The sequence below is a fragment of the Lepisosteus oculatus genome, chromosome 6, assembly GCF_040954835.1.
Source record: "Lepisosteus oculatus isolate fLepOcu1 chromosome 6, fLepOcu1.hap2, whole genome shotgun sequence".
NCBI lineage: Eukaryota > Metazoa > Chordata > Actinopteri > Semionotiformes > Lepisosteidae > Lepisosteus > Lepisosteus oculatus.
This window is the reverse complement of record NC_090701.1, coordinates 28,515,810-28,534,778: the sequence shown is the minus strand read 5'-3', so window position 1 is coordinate 28,534,778 and position 18,969 is coordinate 28,515,810. Positions and strand designations below refer to the sequence as shown.

The following is an 18,969-nucleotide window of genomic DNA, read 5'->3' as shown; positions in this document are numbered from 1 at the left end:
GGTGTTATATTTGGCAAATACGGAAGAGGAAGGTGAGTGTAATCTTGGAATGCTACCAATTTGATAAGCACGTGGAAGTGTGATAGAAAAATAATAAAAGATTGTTCTAGTTTAATTGCTTTGAGTAAAATACACTGTTTCGCTCCCATGTGCGTGAAATAAATACTTCTTTTAACTTCTAAAATGGAGTTCTGACTGTCTTTCAAGGGGAAGCGGAAATATTTCTTCAACTCGATGAATTACCAAGGATGGCCACCACCACGTCCCCCCGCAGGATCTCGATGGAGCCGCGAGAGATGAAGTAGAGGGCGGTGAGGACGTCACCCGCGTGCACGAGTGTGTCCCCGGGAGGCGCGTGCGTGGTCTTGAACTTCATGGCCAGGGCCCGCAGGCACCCCTTCGTGGCGCCTTTGAAGGCCTTACAGTTCTGCAGGAGGCTGCGGTTCAGGTGCAGGCAGATGTCGGCCTGTAGGCATTCTGGGAAACCTTTTAGGACCTGACAAGGAAATAAAGAAGGTAAAACATACATTTAAAATTATGATTAAAATCTCAAATTATTTTTTGAATAACATCCTTATTTTGGAACCACCAGCTGTGTGTTTTTCACATCTTTTCTTGCATCTGCCAGTCCTTTGACCTCAGACAGACAGTTCTCCTACCTGCCAACTGTTGTGCTACTCATCTTTTAACTCATGTCACAGACACTACCCCCATACTGGAGGTTCAGGGCTGACTGGAGGAGGCACATGCCTCGCCAACAGCACCACATTCCTGCACGTTCTCCATTGCTAAGAGCTGACAGAACCCTGACCAAATAATTCTACTCTACTCTTGAAGTCACTGCAAATTTGTCCCTTATTTGGGGAATCCCAATTACAGTTGCCTCGTGATTTTCTGGCCTAGCTCTTCTGTAAAAGGCATTTCCAGACTTTTGACAATCCAGGATTGAACCGGTGATCAAAGAGCTCAACATGCATTGGGGTAAGTATTCTTTTCTTTTGCGCTACTCAGAATGCCCTGTCAAACAAAACATTTTTTAGATTGTTTTAAGAAAAGGTGCAAAAGAGGAAGATTTTACTTCATCATGAACTGCAGAAGAAGAGTAGCAAATGTTAATCTGAATTAACGTTTGCTTGTTAGGGTTGCTCCTAGAAACCTTTTTAAATACCAAACAGTGATATAATATTCAAGTATGAGAATATAAGAAACTGTAGTTATCAGAATAATACTAGGAACATGCCTGGTATGCTCATTGTGAAACATCAGAGGAAATTCAGGTGCTACTGGAAGTACTTTTGAGAGGCCAGTAGATGGCACTCCTACCTTGGGAACACATTTCCAATCACCAATCACATCTGGAAAGGAGGTACTGTGATATGGAAAGTATTCTAAGTTGATATATGAGACCTCACACAATAGAACTGTCCAACTGCAGAGGTTATCATGAAAAGTACAAATAAGCACTGTCAACTTTATCAAAGCCTCCAGTACTTTTTTGATCAGAGTTGAATAGAAAAGATTATAGTGAAGAAAAAGAAATATTTTTCTGCACTAGTTCTTCTGTATATATTGTAGCATGTACAGAATTTTGACAAGCATTGTAAATGTATATAAGAATGTTTATAGTGCAACATAGTACAATAAGTTATACCATAAACAAGGTCATTCAGAATTAACCAATCATACTGAGTACTGAACTCCTGAGCATGTTACGTAGGAAATAACTTGATAAATAGATATATCATTTATTTTCTGACCATGTTCTGCAACTGAGTGATTTAATGTGCTGACATTCTCACCGCATTCATGTCGATGCCATTGGTATAGGACCAGGCATGCTGGAAATATTCCTCCAGGCGCTGCCGCAGGGGGTTGGGGATCTGGTGAAACCGGATGAACTCACGGACCCTCAGCATCTGAGTGTGATATCGTGCCGTGCCCGAATACAGACGCTGGATAATTGCAGAGACATTCCCAAAAATGCTGGCATACATCAAAGCTGGTGAGAGGCAAAAGGAGTGATTGGTAAAGACAATACCTGCCACCACATGCTACTTTCTTTTCCATTCTCATATTATTTATTCCATCCATGCATCCATTTTCTGACCACTTTCTCCAGTACAGGGCTGTGGTGGAGCTGGAGACTATCCTGGCAAGCAATAGGCACAAGTGGGATATGCAATGGACATTCCAAAACAGGGCAAGCACAGACATAGCCACACTCATACAAGGGACAGTTTTCCTAGTATACCAGCATGTCTTTGGACTGTGGGAGGAAACCAGAATATTGGGAGAATATCTAGACAAACACTGGGAGAATATACAGATTCCATACAGATAGCACTCCATGAATTGAATCCAGGATCCCAAATCTACGTAGCAATGCTAACCACAAACACAACATTGTCTATTACTGTCACTTAGATAAAAAAAAAATTCAGGAACAAAAAAACTTTTTTATTTAGTTGTGTGCTATTTGAGTGTTTGAAATAAAAAAGAAGAATCCTGTAATCATAGAAATAAATGAATAAATATTAATTCAGGTCTGATATGAGGTACTGTACATACTTTAAGATACAGTACAGTATGTCACACTTTTGACTGTGTTAGCAGTCAATAAATTCTAGCATATTACCAAAAATAATAAATTGAGGGAAGTATTTTTCATAACTGAATATTTGCTTACTTTTTTCCAATGGCACAAAATCACTAGTAATAACATGATGCCATGCATTTAAGGGTAGAATCTGGCATGAAGCTAATGCTCTGTGTTGTGGTATTCACAATGCTCATTGGTTTAGTTAATAATAATAATAAACATTATTTTATATAGCGCCTTTAAAGGTGGATTCTCAAAGTGCTTTACAGGATGACAATAACAATAAATAAGAAGACTACAACAATAAATAAGAAGAATACACAGATAAGACACAATTACAATTACAGCAATACAACAATAACAATAGAGGAGACCACGGAAGGTGGTACTAAGAAGAGCAGAGTGGTGAAGAATGGAACCAGTTAAGTAAAGGCTTTTCTGAAGAAGAAGGTTTTGAGTCTGGATTTGAAGGAGTTTAGAGAAGGTGACTCTCTGATATCCTTGGGCAAAGAGTTCCAGAGCTTGGGGGCATATCAGGAGAAGGCCCTGTCGTCCATGCAATGTAGACGGGCTTGGGGGACAGTAAGGAGGGCAGAATTTGAAGAGCGGAGGTTTCGAGGTGGGGAGTAGGGCGATAATAGTTCAGAAAGGTATTGAGGTGCCAAGCCATGTAGAGCCTTATAGATGAGCATGAGGATTTTAAAGTCTACGCGGAATTTGACCGGAAGCCAGTGCAAGGACTTCAGGATAGGAGTAATGTGAACACTTGCACTAGACCTGGTCAGGATTCTGGCTGCTGAATTTTGGACATACTGCAGTTTGTTTAGAGTAGATTTAGATACCCCAGCGAGTAGAGCATTGCAGTAGTCAATTTGAGAGAATACAAACATGTTGTTCAGCTTTTCAGCCACAGTTAATGATAGCATAGGGCGTAGTCTTGCGATATTTCTAAGGTGAAAAAAAAGATGTTTTGACAGTATGCTGTACATGTGGGTCGAATGTAAAGCCAAAATCGAATATAACCCCAAGGTTTTTCAATTTTGATTGAAGCTCAAGTACAGAGCCATCTACAGATAGGGTTACAGGACTGGCTTTACGAAGTTGATGGGGGGTACCAATAAACATGACTTCAGTCTTGTCACAGTTAAGATGAAGGAAGTTTTGAGTCATCCAAATTTTTATGTCAGAGATGCAATTAGATAGAATACAGCCACATCAGTGTCAGGTTTGGTATGGATGTATATTTGAGTATCGTCAGCGTAAAAATGAAAGCTAGTTAACAGTAACAAAAAGACTGTGTGATAAGACTGAAGTAAATTCCAAGATAATCAAAAAACCTGAGACTAAAAAAGAGAAACTAGTATGCAGAGTAAAAATAGCCAGATTAAGGAGCTGCCCCCTTTTGATTTATGCAATACTTTTACAATTTACATTTTAAATCCAGAAGGTGTCAGAATTGCATTGCAATACAATAATATAGGGATTTCCCAGATTTCTCAAATTATATATAGCGTTCAGGAGTAGCTCTGGGAATGCACATGTATGAATAATTCTGCATTTACAGTATAAAGAAATATATATATAAACCGCCTTAAAATGTGTCATTATAAAACGTATCATGATTTCACAAATCAAGGGCATTTAAAGTTATCTGATATTACAATCAATGCTGCTTGATTGAAAACAAGATTGACACAAACTTTTTGATATAATATATGTTTTAGGCATGTTTATAATATGTATGATAACATCCTAGTGTGTGAAATCTTTACAAAAGTGCTTGATGCTGCAGGATCCTGTTATAGAAATATGCAATGTTTCAAAGGCTTCTTTCCTGGGAAAGCAACAATCAATTATATCATATACCTGTATACAGTAACCTATATTAGCCAGTCTATTAGAATGATTAGGTTGTGAGAATGATCTCATAAAACACAAAAGGAAAAATTCAAATAAGGCATTGCACTTCATTGATTTCTAATGTTTTATAGTCCACACACCTGGGTAGCTTGTAACATACCTGTACAACCCATTGTGTAAAGTAAACTCTCACTTGATCTTGAATTACCTGGTAAAATGCCATGCTGTGGAGTAATTGTATAATTCTGCCTAACAAGGCTGCTCATGTTTTAAGGCCAAGACTCTAAAACTCTGAAACGATTCTTTCAAAGAAGTGCTCTATCTGTAAAGTTTCAAGGTTGCATGATAATTGGCTGTCATGGAAGGATGAATGTTCAAGTTTGAGATCTTCTGTGGTGTGGTGATCTATAGTGCAGGCTACTCTTTGATAACTTCAAAGCAGACTAACCATGAAGAAGAGAGATGGGAGTTAATTTTAAGAGAATTAAGATGAATTAAGATGAGTGCCATAAATTAAAATGACAATGACAGGAAGAAAAACAAGACAGAGTGGGCAACAGGCTACATCTAAGGGACTGAGAGGGCAATAGAGGCAAAGAGAGCTTGTGGTGAAAGATGAATGACTCGAGAGATTCAAGGGAAGCTTTAACATGAAACAGAAAAAAACTGGAATGATGAAAGGCAGTATAGGTAGACCAACAGAGATAAAAGTAAGGAGACGGGCAGAATGGAAAACTGGATACACTTCATGATGTACTGTAAGGAGCAGCATGAATTAGGAACACCGAACTGTGTCAGTGAACTCTCGCAAAACTCTCTCAGTGGGGTCACAAGATGGTGAAGTGATCAGCAAAGTCCATGTAGCTAAATTATATACTGTGCATGTAGAATATTAACAGGATAAGAACAGTGAGAGTGCAAAAGGAACTGTTGTCAGCTGTTAAAATTCTTGGCTCTGGAAAAAAAAGAAATCCTCTGATAAAGAAGGTAAATGGAAGTGATTAATCTCTTTAAGCTTCAGAGAGTTCATTGTTGCATGCGATTTAATCACGTTAGGAGTCTTTTCCACTATTGAATGTCAAGCTATGTGGAATAAATCCTTTCCTGGATCCATCAGTGGCTGAGCAGGCAGTGGCGAGATATCTGGTGGCTCTCAGAATCCAGTTTGCTCATTAATCTTAATTATAAAACTCTTGCCCTTTTCAGGGACAGAGATTGGCAATAACCTATTATCAACTAATCCAAAAGAAAGTTCTTCAGCAATCAACTCCAACTTCACCAGTCTACATCTTCATATTGTAGATGTATAATCTTTTATATTATACCTAATGAATCAGAGATTGAATACCCCACTTTACCTCTCCCTCTCAATCTCACAGTAGCTAGCAGCCTTATCAGCACACAGTTGTTGACTACCTAATGCTTATAGGTGTGGTGTGGGAATGTACTTACAGCCAATGAGCATCACACAGATGGAAAAGATCTTCTCAGAGTTGGTGTTGGGGGAAACGTTGCCAAAGCCCACGCTGGTTAGGCTACTGAAGGTGAAGTAGAGTGCAGTCACATACTTGTCCTTAATGGAGGGACCAGAACCTGGGTCACTGTCATTGAAGTGCTTGCCCAGCTGTTCCCCCAGTGAGTCCAGCCAGCCAATTCGGGGTGCTTTGGAATAGTGGCGCTCCACTTTGCCGATGGCATACCAGATGCAGGCCAGCCAGTGGGCAATGAGGGCAAAGGTGCACATGAGCAGGAATAATACCGCTGCACCATACTCTGAATAGCGGTCCAGCTTGCGCGCCACACGTACCAGTCGCAGCAGGCGGGCTGTCTTCAGCAAACCAATCAGAGTAGTGGTCTGGAAGAGGGGGGTACAGGAAGAGGATTAGCAAGGCTCCATTATGTTTCAGAAATGATAAATTACACAATCTCCAAAGCAGTGGTGTCATACATTTCACATGACAAGTCAAAGGAAAAATATAGTAGTTTGTATTAGTATTAGTATTAGTTTGTATATAGTATTTGCAGTGTTTCTCATGTTTTTTACACTGAAATATTTCCCTATGAAATTCAATCAACAGACATCGTGCCTTCACTAGATGGCAATTTAGCAATATACATTCATTTCCTTCTGTGTAAGAGATATTTCTTGTATTCTCATATTAATAGTCATACTTGTTTAAAAAGTCACAGTTGTGATTATTGCACATTGCCTGAATCTCCTGTAAAAATAATATTGTTGAGATACTTCGGGAAAGCATTTACCCTGGCTGTTACAATATAAGTATATTATAAGAAGTGCTTGAAATTATTGAAAAAGGTAAGCAGTCAATGGACATTTGCTTTACCTTGAACTTAGCTGCACTGTGCCAGTATTTCAACAATAACATTTTTACACATTTTATCTTGTTAACCTTGATAGTAAGCTAAATGGGCTAAATATCAAACATACAATACTGTTCATGTTTTGGCAATTCAGAATTTGTGACTACTAAATTTCTAGACCCCTGGAATAAGTCAGCAGTAAAATGAATTTAATTTTCCTTAAAAAATGTCTAGTTAAGAGACCATTAGAAACAATGGATGGATATTTTTCATGCACATGAGTTGGTAAACTATGGGACTACAACACTGTAATTGCAGGTAGAGAACCAAGAGGAGTGCTGTGAGGAAAATACTCTTACAATAACATTTCCGAGGGCACCTGCTCTATGGGATTTAATTCACACAGGCACTGTGTGAATTAAATCCCATAGAGTGGCTCTTCCACTGCCACACAGCCTAAACAAATGGACTGGGTGAACTTGAGTCAGCCCTTGGGCTATATTTTTGGAACCCCTGTTCTATAGAAAACAAAATGAAGCCAGAGAGAGCACCACGGGACTCAGTCCACTTTTCACCTTTTTTTGAATTATGCTCCAAACCTACCTCTAAACAGAGTCAGCAGATCTCTTATTGGGCATTATGCCACTTCAAAGGATATTGTAAATAATAATGTAAAGTATATTGTAAAGCTGCCAAATCTATTAGGACCACTAATATGTACTGTATAGTCACAGACCTCAAAGAATTCATGCTTACTTATGTGCAGAAGGCATGGGGAAAGTTTAAGATGCAGTATTTCTCTGAAATGTTTTCACTTTAGAATGTGTTCAAGATTTATTTAAAAGTAAAGTTTGAGGTCAGTAACTCTTTAGAGCCTTGAAAAACCATAATATGCAGACAAAGAATTCTGTTAGGGAGGTGAAGGATAGATGAGACATTGTCATTCATTTCCACAACACAAAGAAGAAAAGCAGAGCTTTAGAAGGTACAGCTGTAACAATGACAAGACATTTTGAGGTTTCAAATTGACCATTACTAGAAAAATACTTTTTCACTTAAAAAATGACTGTCCTCCTAAACCTCTTACGTTTATGTCTGAGCTGTCACATCTACTAATTCTGCTTTGTGCAACCTGTGTATACAGTACTGTATATTTTCTAATTTTCTAATGCAAAAATGCTTCTCCTGCCTGACTGTTGACTGCTATGACTATTATATTCTTATTTACATTGTGAATAACTATCTCAATTTAAAGGTATATGTAAGTTCTAAGTGACAATTAGTTATTGAGATTCATAGGCCAAAGAAATGTATAGTACAAAGGTGTACTTAAGTATTTCAAAAATGTAATAATGGACCTTAGTACAACTGGGTTTGAAAAGGTCTGTCCATAGAGGGCAGTAATATTACAAGTACAAATAATAGGTTTATTCCATGCTGAAAAAAAGAAAGAGAACACAACGTTTCGGCCGTGGAGCCTTCTTCAGGTGTCACTTGTAATTACAGTACTATTGTAATATTACAATAGTACTATGTAATAGTACTATGCAACTATGTAATATTACAAGTACTATTCCAGAATCATAAGAAAAACAAAGTACTAAATGATACAGTATAGCTCCTACACAAATCCTGCATTTGAATTTAAAAAATAAACTACAGCCATTAAATATCAGAAAATGATGCATCAATACACAATTTAATGTCCTGAACCAGCTACAGTATCTAATATTATGAAAGCTTCTTGTTGCATGGGCTCCTAGCCATAACATAAAATCATATATTTATATAAAGATCCTTGGAAGAGTTGTCAGACCCTTTCTTTGGTGTCCCATTTTGCATAAACGATGCATACTGCACATAAACTTAATATTTGATTGAAATCCCAAACCCTAAAACTGAAGAGAACGAAGCATAAGATAAATGTAAGCAAAACAAATGACTCTAACAACTAGAGAAAAAAATGAAATGTTGATTGCATAAATATTCAGACCTGTGAACTCAACATTTGGTGGAAGTATCTTTAACAGCCACAAGTCTTTTGTGGCTAAGACTCTTACCAACATGTGCAATTTGTACCCATTCTTATTAGCAGTTTTGCTCAAACCCTCTCAAGATACTCATGGATCACTTATTAACAGCAGTTCTCCAGTCTATGCACTGATTTTCGATAGGATTCAAATCAAGACTTTGACTAGATCATTCAAGGGTCTCTTTTATATTCAGCCATTTCATATTTAGCCACTCTGATGTACAGTAGCTTTGGCCTTTTGCTTAGGAAGGACTGCTTTATTTGTATACAGATGTGTTCAAATTGATTAAAAATACCTCATTATTCTAATAGTGTTGCTTCCAATATATTTAGTGTATGACTGCATAATCAAGGATGCAGTATTAACTGTGTCATCCGTTCTGATGTTACCCTAGGGTAAATATGAATCAAAACTTGTCAGTTCTTGTCAGGTTGTATTTCTTGCTAACAGATTTAATATTAAAATGTACTGTTGGACTAGATTTGTTTTAGTCAAGTACTTGTAAAAGGATCAAAAATGCAATTAGAAAATGCATTAGTATTAAATACTTGGATGTTTTATTATCAATCATTTTGATTTGTTCCTTCCCGCCAGTGTTGGCCACAGTAAGAGCTGAATCAGAGTTTTATGTCCCCATTGCTGGAAGTTTATTTTCTAAAGCGAATTTTATATTTCATTTGGTTTCAATAAGAAGCAAAAGTAAACAACCAGAATCCACATTATGCAATGGCTAACAGAAAGAGCAAATGTTATTTTTCTTCAAAATCTCTGTAAGTCTATTTCATACCATGTTTTTTAAATAACTCTTCATATGGAGCAGCACTAATTCGAGAAAGTAGAGATGCAGTGGTTTGCCAAGGGAATTCTGTTCGGATTAAAAGAATCACATTAGGATTGTGAGGAACGTCTCATCTGGGACTGTAAAATCAAAGCTTGATTGTGGAAACATACAGTACTGTATGTGTCGCCTTGGAGGCACAGGTACTGTACATTTGTTAAAGTGCTGCTGTTATTAAATAATCTTGTGAGGCCAGAGGTCCATCATTTCAGCACCAGATGGTGAGATAAGTCACTGACGTGTAAGTATTTTAGAGCACAACAGAAGAGTTTGCCTTTGCCAAGAACAGATGTGTCAGTACTCGGTACAGTGAATGCAGCACCCATGGACAGATGTGACAAGAGATCCCTGAATATGTGTGCAGAAGCTAGTCTTCTTTCTTTCACCCTTCTTTCTTTCTCTTTCATCTCCTGCACACCATCCCTTTGAATATTACATGATCACATGTAGCTCCTTGAAGAAAAACAATTAACTCCCTCTTTTCTCTCATATTATCAGAAGATCACATTCATTCCTTCCAGGTGTATACGCCTATTTTTTTACACTCTTTCAGCCTTTCCTCAAGTCACATGTTTTTTCATCAAAAGTATTACTTTTGATTAAATACAGTAGCTTTAAGATGTTTAAGGTTTAATTTAAATAAAAACAAAAAAGTACTTTAACTGCAAGATATGATTTGTTTTTTTATATTTGAACAGTATCTCCAGTGAGTAAAGCACAAAAAGAATTAAGCAAATTACTGTATGCTGTGTCCCTGATGGTAGTTCAAAATTGTGCCCTAGTTTTACATATTCCTGATTAATTATCAATATAATATTATTTAAAATGTAATTTTCATTATATTTAATTATTTTTTATCTTATTCTTATTTAATGATTTTTAATTATCCTAGTTGTACTAGGTTGCTGCTGGAAGAGGTGTTATTGGGACCAGTAGGGAGTGCTCACCCTGTGGTCTGTGTGTGTCCTAATGACCCAGTAAAGTGATGGGGACATTATACTGTAAAAAAAAGGGGCCGTCCTTTGAATGAGACATGAAAATGAGGTCCAGAGTAGGGGTGTAATCCCGATGTCCAGCCAAATTTCCCCCTCGCCTTTATCAATCACTGCCTCCTAATGATCCCCATCTATAAATTGGGATCATTGTTCTTTCTCCTCCACACTGAGAGCTGATGTGTGCAGCACATTGGTGGTGGAGGGGAGTCCCCGTTACCTGTAAAGTGCTTTGAATGTAGCTGATAAGTGTAATGGAGGAATTTATTATTATTATGTTTATTATTATCCTTATTAACAGAACTCTAGACATATTGGTGACTGGGATGGATCCTTTCAAGCTGTCATTGTGCACAATGAAGATCCTCACCTCCTCTGAGCCGGACCTGAAGATGAGCAGGTCGAAGGGGATGGCAGCCACCATGTCAATTAGGAACCAGCCCTTGAAGTAGTGGACGGCAATGCGTCCTGGGTGGCTCACTACCTCATCGTTGGTGTTGACATAGGTGGTACGGAAGTTGATGATGATATCGATGATAAACATGATGTCCACAATAAGGTCCACCACGTTGAGTGGGTTGCAGGAGTAGGCACAATCGTTTTGCGCTGCATCCTCTTGGTCATTGAGCAAGAAAGCGGCGGAGTAGGGTGTGAAGATGGCTGTGTAAATGACCAGCAGCAGGATCAACCAATCCCACACTGCCTTGAAGGGGCTGTAATGTAAAATTGTCCATTTGTGGATCCGAGGAGCCTGGAGCTTGTACTCTGGAAGGACATCGGCACCTAATGATAAGACCTGTAAAACAGTGAAACCTGGCGTCAGGCTTGTGCTGCCAAAACAGCAATTAAACACGTGGATGAGATGAGCAATTGGAATAAAACACTAGAAGACAGAAAAAACAGGGGTTCACAAGACCAAGTAACCAAGTGAAATATCGTGACGCTAAGATAAAATGTATGGTGAGAGGTTCAAAATGTGCTCTATGTCTAAAGTTCATACACTCATTTAACTTTAGATTGCATATATTGCACAAACTGTATTGAATTTTTTGTGAAATTATATTGTGAAATTCCACAATATACAGTAAAGCCAATAAGTCATTTTTAAAACTTTTCAAACAACATATGAAAAGGATATTTAACATTCTTCAGCTAAAATCTATGCCAAATTCTTCATCTTAGGTGTTATTAAAGATTCTGCTCAGCACCACCATTTCTAAATGCTGGCTGTCAAGTAACTTGTCACCTTTCCCATAAACTAGTATTATATTTATGATATAGTTTAATCTCTCAGTTGACATTTCATTCAATTTTTCATTGCGCATTGCTTAGAAATTTTTGATTTTTGATTCACAAGTTAACGTTAATAAGAAAGTATGCCAAAGTACTCTGAATACAGTACTCAACAAACAAGCTGTCATCTTTGCAAAATCTACATTTGAAACACATTTATATCTGTAAGCAACACTCAGGTTTAAATCATTAAAACACATATTCAAAAAATCAAATGAAAGGAAATGGGATCAAAGTACAGAAAAAGTATAACAAGTTATGGACAGTTAGATAAGAGAAGAGGCCCATCTAGGGTGTTTGGTAGTTAGCAGCTAATTGATCTAAAGATCTCATCCAGTTGTTTCTTGAAATAAGCCAGGAAAATGGCAGAGTAGCTTGTGCCAGACTCCCACAACCTGTTTTCAGTATGAAATGTGACACACTGTAAAAACAAAAAATAAATACACAGTCTCACTTATATACTCACTGAGCGTTTAACACAATCCTCAGATAAATCTAGACACAGTCTGTTGTGGGATATTTCACCTCTCTTCCAAAGCTGCACAGTTACTGTACCTTCTGTTGTTGGTGTTGGTGAGTTGAGCACTCTCTTGGCTAAACTGGACACTTTTATAAAATTGCATAACATGAGCTGAGTATTTTGTTATTCTTAGGAACAATATAACTCCGACAATAAACTTTTCTATCATGTCACCAATTATAATTTAAAGAAAATTATGTACAGTATGTGAGAAAGAGCTACTCATCTATTGGTGTACATGACTATGTACTGTACTGCTCTTATCCAGTGACTTACTTGTATGTGCCATGATTTCATTTAAAACTTATTTGAAAAGTATTTAAAATGTATACTGGTTGTTTTGCATTGACTGTACATATTTGTTTTGGATTTTGCATCAATTAACCTATTTGAACTGTATAAAATATTCTTGGGCAGTAATTCATATATAACTAAAGTAATTATATAGTACAGTAGAAGATTTATTGGCTACTTAAGACATAATGTTTGAGTGAGGGGCTGCATCAGTGTGCATTAGCTGCATAGGAATAAGTAAAGGTTAATTTAACAATGAAAAATAGAAAGGAGAAAAACAACGCTGTAGTTTATTAGCCTTATTACTCCTTTCTATTTTACAGTGTGGAATTAACCTTTACTTCTTACTTAATACATAATTCCTAGCATCTCATACGCATTTTATTTTTTTCTAGTTCAGTGTTTTGCATCCTACATTGCAATTGTGAATAATGCAGAAATATGCACGCCTCTTGAGAGAAAGTAACAGAAAGAAATCTCATGGGAATTGTTTATTGTCTATTTAATGATAAATGGGGTCTTGTAAAAGACCATTTTCAGAATTGTATCACATACTGTACAACACATGCTTCAGGGTATAGGCAAAAAACTATTCAGTCTGAGAAAAGTAAAGACAAAACAAAGATCACATATTTTTATTCTTTCATCAGAAAAAGAATAGGTTATAGATGAGAATCCATTAATCCTGCCTTCTTTCTTTATTATGAACCTTATAAGCTCCTCTAGTCATTTTTTCAAAGCAATTATTTATCCAGGAAATAATTGCACAGTTAATAATTTCAATAATATGCAGTTTTTTCAAGACAAATAGGCAAAGAAGGGCCTCTTATGCCATCCAGTAACAGAAGCATTTACTGTAAATAGGTATACAGTACAGATATCGTTTAACACATTGTTGAAATCTACATGTATTGTGCATATAAGTGAGAATGCTTGCGGACATCTGGGTTAGAGCATTTTCAGAAATCACAAATTGGTTGAGTTTTTTTCACTTAAATTAGTGAAAGTCTTTTCAGGTTATGATTTAAGGGTGACATACTAATTCTACTGGATTATGACGTTTTTCTCAGTCTAACCCAACAAGAGCATAGAAAACTTATTTTATCCGGCTAAGCATCCATGCCTTTTTAATGTAGTGCTACACCACTGCTTCTTACATCTTTTCTTTTGCCTGTGTATACTGTGTACCCACTATTGTTGTATTCTTCAATGTCTCTTTGAGTTATGTCTCTGTCATTCCATTTACTGTACATAGTCCCATGTTAAGGCCATAGCTTCTGTTTATTGCAGTTTATCCCTAATACCCCCGAACTTTAAGTACAAGTATTTAATTATCTGATCCTTTGAAATTCTGCTTGTCCCTTGTGATCACTTTATGTCTCTGCTTACTTCTCTTGCAGTTTTTCTCCAGATTCTACCTCCTCCATTCTATCAATTGTATGTAAGTAAACAAGAGATGGTATTTCGATTAACAGAATTCTTTCAACAATTACTCAGTACATGGGTAATACACACTGACTGGAGAACTGATAATGTAGCATCCAATCATAAAAACGGTGACAAGACTAAACCAAGAAATTATACACCAGGATGTCTTCCCTCCATTAAGTGTATCATTTATTGAAACAATTGACCCGAACAAGAGGATCATTAGTATTTTTCTGACTGTATTCATTTGTACAGGAGGAATTTACTGGAGCAATGCTTAGTGAAGTGCCTTGCTAAAGGATGCAACAGCAGCATCCCTCCTGGGATTTGATCCTACAGCCCTCCATTCTGGAATTCAAAGTCCCTAACCTCTTACTCCCCCCACTGCTGCTCCTGACAGGACTGTCAGCAGTATTGCTATAAATAATCATTCCTCTGCCCCGGGGGGTAGGCAGGCCGGCATTATTATTAAGGCCAGCAATATTATTATCATTTGTTTGCTTAGCAGGCATCATTTTCCAGGGCAACTTACAAAATAAACCATTGGTTGCTGACTGCTCTTTTCTTGAATGAAATGAGGGTTATAGGAGTAAACTAATATTTTCATACTTTAAAAATCCATATTTTTTATTAAAATTTAATATCCTCTTATATAAACAGAATTTGGTAGCATTTGTGCCTTACAGTGGAGCTGATGTCTTAGACAACAATGATTTTATTTTCTCCAAATTTGCCATGCAGTTCTGTAGTGCATGAAATCAACGAAACAGCACTTAAATATAGTGAAATGCCCTGGGTTCTGGATGATGTATGTGTAGTTTTTGTGTTCTCCCCATGTTCATGTGGGTTTCCCCCCAATATTTCAGTTTCCTCCAACACACCAAAGACAAAGTTAATAAGTAAGTTTTTAGAAATATGGCCCTGGTGTGAGTGTGTGTGTCCGTGTGATTGACGATTATGATGATCATGGAATTTCCCATAATTAATACTGAAAGTAAATATTTTGGTTATAGCAGGAGATAGCCACAGTGGTTTTTGATTGCACGTTTTTTGTTTAGCACAAAATAAAGTGAATACTGTAATTCACTGTCATTAATAAAATAAGAAAAAAATGGAGCAGTTCTTGTTTGCTTGCACTTTTCTTACTACGTTATCTTATAAATAAGTTGATTATCTTTTTCTCTACTAAGAGTCTATGTATGTCTTTTTTTAAAAAGGAAAATCAACTTAAGAGACATAAGAAAATTCACAATGTATGTTCATTACCTCGTATTATTACCTTTTCATGTTACATTTTTGCATTTGAAATTGACACCACTAACAATCAGGATTAGTGCTCAGTAAATTTTCAAAATACATAATTGATGAATAAGTGGGATTAACAGATAATGTTTGTCCTGGCATTATTCACTTTGTGAAAAACATTAAAATTAAGGCTATAAATGCATTTATCTGTGACAGTAGTTAGGAATGTAGGTAGATATTGATAAAATAATCATTGTACATTTCTGATGGTCAGCTTCTGCAATTTAGTTTAAAAAAACAAATAAAACCTGAAGTTTGAAGACATTACTGGCTTATTGAGATGTAAAGATTGTCTTTTCTAGAACTGGCTTTTTGTGGATCACTTCTAACTTGTCCTTTAATTGGACAGGGGGGGAAAACATAGACAGTCTGCTGGTGATTTCTGAGTAGGGCACCCAGCTCATTTGTGCACTGGTAAAATAAGCAGATAGAGATCTCTTTGTTTAGGTGTTTTACAAAGTACTTTTTTTTTAATGACAAGCAAATGCTACTATTTGTATATCAAGTTTTTAGGTTAATATCAGGAAATAATGCTATGAATGTGTAATGTGATGTTTTATGTTTTTATGCATTAATGTTTTGTCTACCTATCTTTTTCACCTGAAGGTCTTCACTAAGGGTGGCCTGGGAGTAGGAACATTCAAGCTGAAGTAAATGATTAGTGAAATGATTGGTGAAATGAACTGTACTAAAATCGTGAAGATTGAGTGAAGTAAAAGTTTCTCTGCATCTGATCTGAGATGCTGAGATACAGGAATTTGATCATTCTTAATGCTGATTGTGACTGACTGGCAGACTAGTAACAAATAAATGCTTGCCTTCTCTTCACATGACAGGGGAACTGGCAAATCTCATATTCATGCAGCCCTGATTTACAAAACACTAACACGGGGAAGCTGAAAAAGATGAATAAATGAAAACTGAAACTTGATACTGCCACATGACATCATATCACTAAACCGGTACTGTATGTTTTACTCTAGTGCCTGAAATCATAGAGTGAAGAGTTATAAACTAAAGATGATATCAAGACTTTACCATCACAAACACAGATGTTCAGACACAAGTTGCAGAAAATCCAATTAAAGCCATTGACATCAAACACAAGAAAAAAAGAAGTGGGGAATCTGGAAATTATATTCTCAGGAGCTCTGTAATGTATAGCTGGGAAACTCACAGAAAAGCATGATTTCATATTCATTGGGTCCAGGTTGCAAATATTGACTCCTAGAAAAGGCGGTCATGATAGATAATTGACTCCAGGTGGTACCTGTCAAATTAGTTACCATAGTAACCAGTGCTGAATGATAGGTGTAGATACTAGCTTGCCCCATTGCTCATCCACAATGATGAGTTTGACACTTCTATCCTAAAAAAAAACTTATAACATCTATTAAATTTGAAATCACAAAAAAAAACATTGTGTCTCTACCATTTCTTACTCAAGTAACATTTAAAATGAAACTTTTAATCAATTTGAGCAAATGAGATAATATTGTTTGTGCTTAATACAAAGCAAATAAAATAGATGTAATTAAAATATTATTTTTTGGACAAAAATATAAGTAATATAGTTGATGTGACAGAAACACAACAGGAATAATTTATAGTAAATTACAATTAATATAATACAATTCTAAATCTGCCAAAAAATTGAGGGAAAACAACTTTTAATATCTAAAGGGGAAGTACAGTATGTAACTAAGATGTTAATCAATCACAGAAGGAACAGATACAGTAATTCAATAATAACACAATAATAGACAAAGGACTGATTTAGAACACTGAAGCAATCACATTCTAGAACGTCTTGTGTTGAGCACAAACAGCTCAATCTCTATGAGTAGTTTTCCTTGAGATACGTGTTGATGAATCTGTATTGTTGATAGTACAACTTGTAGACTTGAGGACAATTCTTTGGCTTTGTCTGCAGGGTCTGTCAATGTAAAACATCTTTACAGTCAGTAAATTCCCAAATCACTCAATGCCCTCAAAAATGAGGGGCAGTTAAAATATTAATTTCTTGACTGACCAATCTGTCAGCTGTTCTCTTCAGAACACCCACTGTTCCATCAGGGGTGCTCTTGCCATGACTCCAAAACATTCTAAGTTCCTGAAGTCACCTATTTAAAGGGAAAATAAACTTCAACTTTAGTTTTAGAATCATGTTTAGGGATTGCAAAAAAAATGAGATAAACATTTCTTGATGGGCAATGAACTAGACAAGTCTATGGCTACAATCAACACACAATGCTCAAATGAGCCAGAAAACTTTAATGAAATTAGAAAACTTTCTATGTACATGTATTGCTGTTTGCATTCTTTTCAGCATACAGTACATAGTGCATAAAAGTACTCAAATAGCTTAAATCGAACATTGTTCTCCACTAGCTGTACTTGTGTCCTGTGCCACATTATTTCTCATTTTTTCAACTTCTGAAAAGACAGTAAAACATAAATCTAGATTGCCAGGTCTTCCCACTGCCCACAAAAACTACACCCCCCAGAAATCCAGATTTCTGCTTCCTTGGATCCCATCCAGGCTTGTGATTTATAAACAGTTATATAACTTATGTTTGTTCAATCATATGTTCTTTATTGTTTTTGTTTTAATTTTACACTTGCAATTGTGCATGAGAAATGTAGTTAAAACGAGCACATCAACATTTTCCAAAAATAATGACAGCAAGTGACAGGAAGTGACTGAATGTTAAAGAATTTGATGCAGAGTGTTTATGAAGATGGAATACGTTTTTGTACCTTATTCTTTATTTTAATCTACCACAAGCAGCTTTATTAATATATTATATTTATATTTATATTCATAAATTAATATAATTAATTACATTTATTTGTTATACTTTGGTTATTTTTATTTTCAGCCACCAAACTTTCCCTTCAGTTACATGATTCCTTATTAAGTGATTTAAAAAAAAAATGTTCCAGTACTGTACTTTGAATTACCGTATGTAATAGTTTAATGAGGGAGCTTTCAATCTAATGGATCCAGGCTCCATTCATGGCATGTAATCCCCTTTTCAGAAAAAAACTGTACAGCAACATTACATGTTAAAATGGTAGCTAGGCTACATACTTTATATGTTTAAACAGTATAACACCTGAATTATGTCATATTTCCCTATATTATGATTATTAGACTAAGCAATTCAAGTGCCACTTATCGATCCGTTTTGAGAAGTGTAGATCTGAAAGTGGTGTGGACAGGAATGTAATATACCTTAGTATACAGCTGGTGCAAATTTTGACACACATTCTGGACGGCAGCATCTGTTCAAACCCCCGAGACAGCACCCCAGGTCCAGAAGTGAATCCAATTGCTGATTTCATTTTGATTATTTGCAAAGACTTGATCCATATACTGTATGCATTCCCTGTAATAGGCTTTCTGACAAACAGAGGAAGGAAAATTACTAGTCGTGTCAGCCATTTAAGTTTAGTTGAAGGTCTTCCTTCTGCCATGATGA

General features: G+C 36.4%; 1 protein-coding gene across 3 annotated transcripts in view; it reads right to left on the bottom strand.

Annotated features, from left to right (window-relative positions):
- Positions 1 to 18,969, bottom strand: part of kcnh2b (potassium voltage-gated channel, subfamily H (eag-related), member 2b) — a 273,796-nt gene that overhangs the window by 13,938 nt on the left and 240,889 nt on the right. For all 3 annotated transcript variants that reach the window (XM_015354320.2, XM_006634218.3, XM_015354322.2), the window contains 4 exons: positions 11,015 to 11,440; positions 5,912 to 6,314; positions 1,800 to 1,999; positions 244 to 496 (listed from right to left, as the gene is read on the bottom strand). In XM_015354320.2, the coding sequence (XP_015209806.1) occupies positions 244 to 496; positions 1,800 to 1,999; positions 5,912 to 6,314; positions 11,015 to 11,440 (1,282 nt within the window). The remainder of the gene's footprint in view (positions 1 to 243; positions 497 to 1,799; positions 2,000 to 5,911; positions 6,315 to 11,014; positions 11,441 to 18,969) is intronic.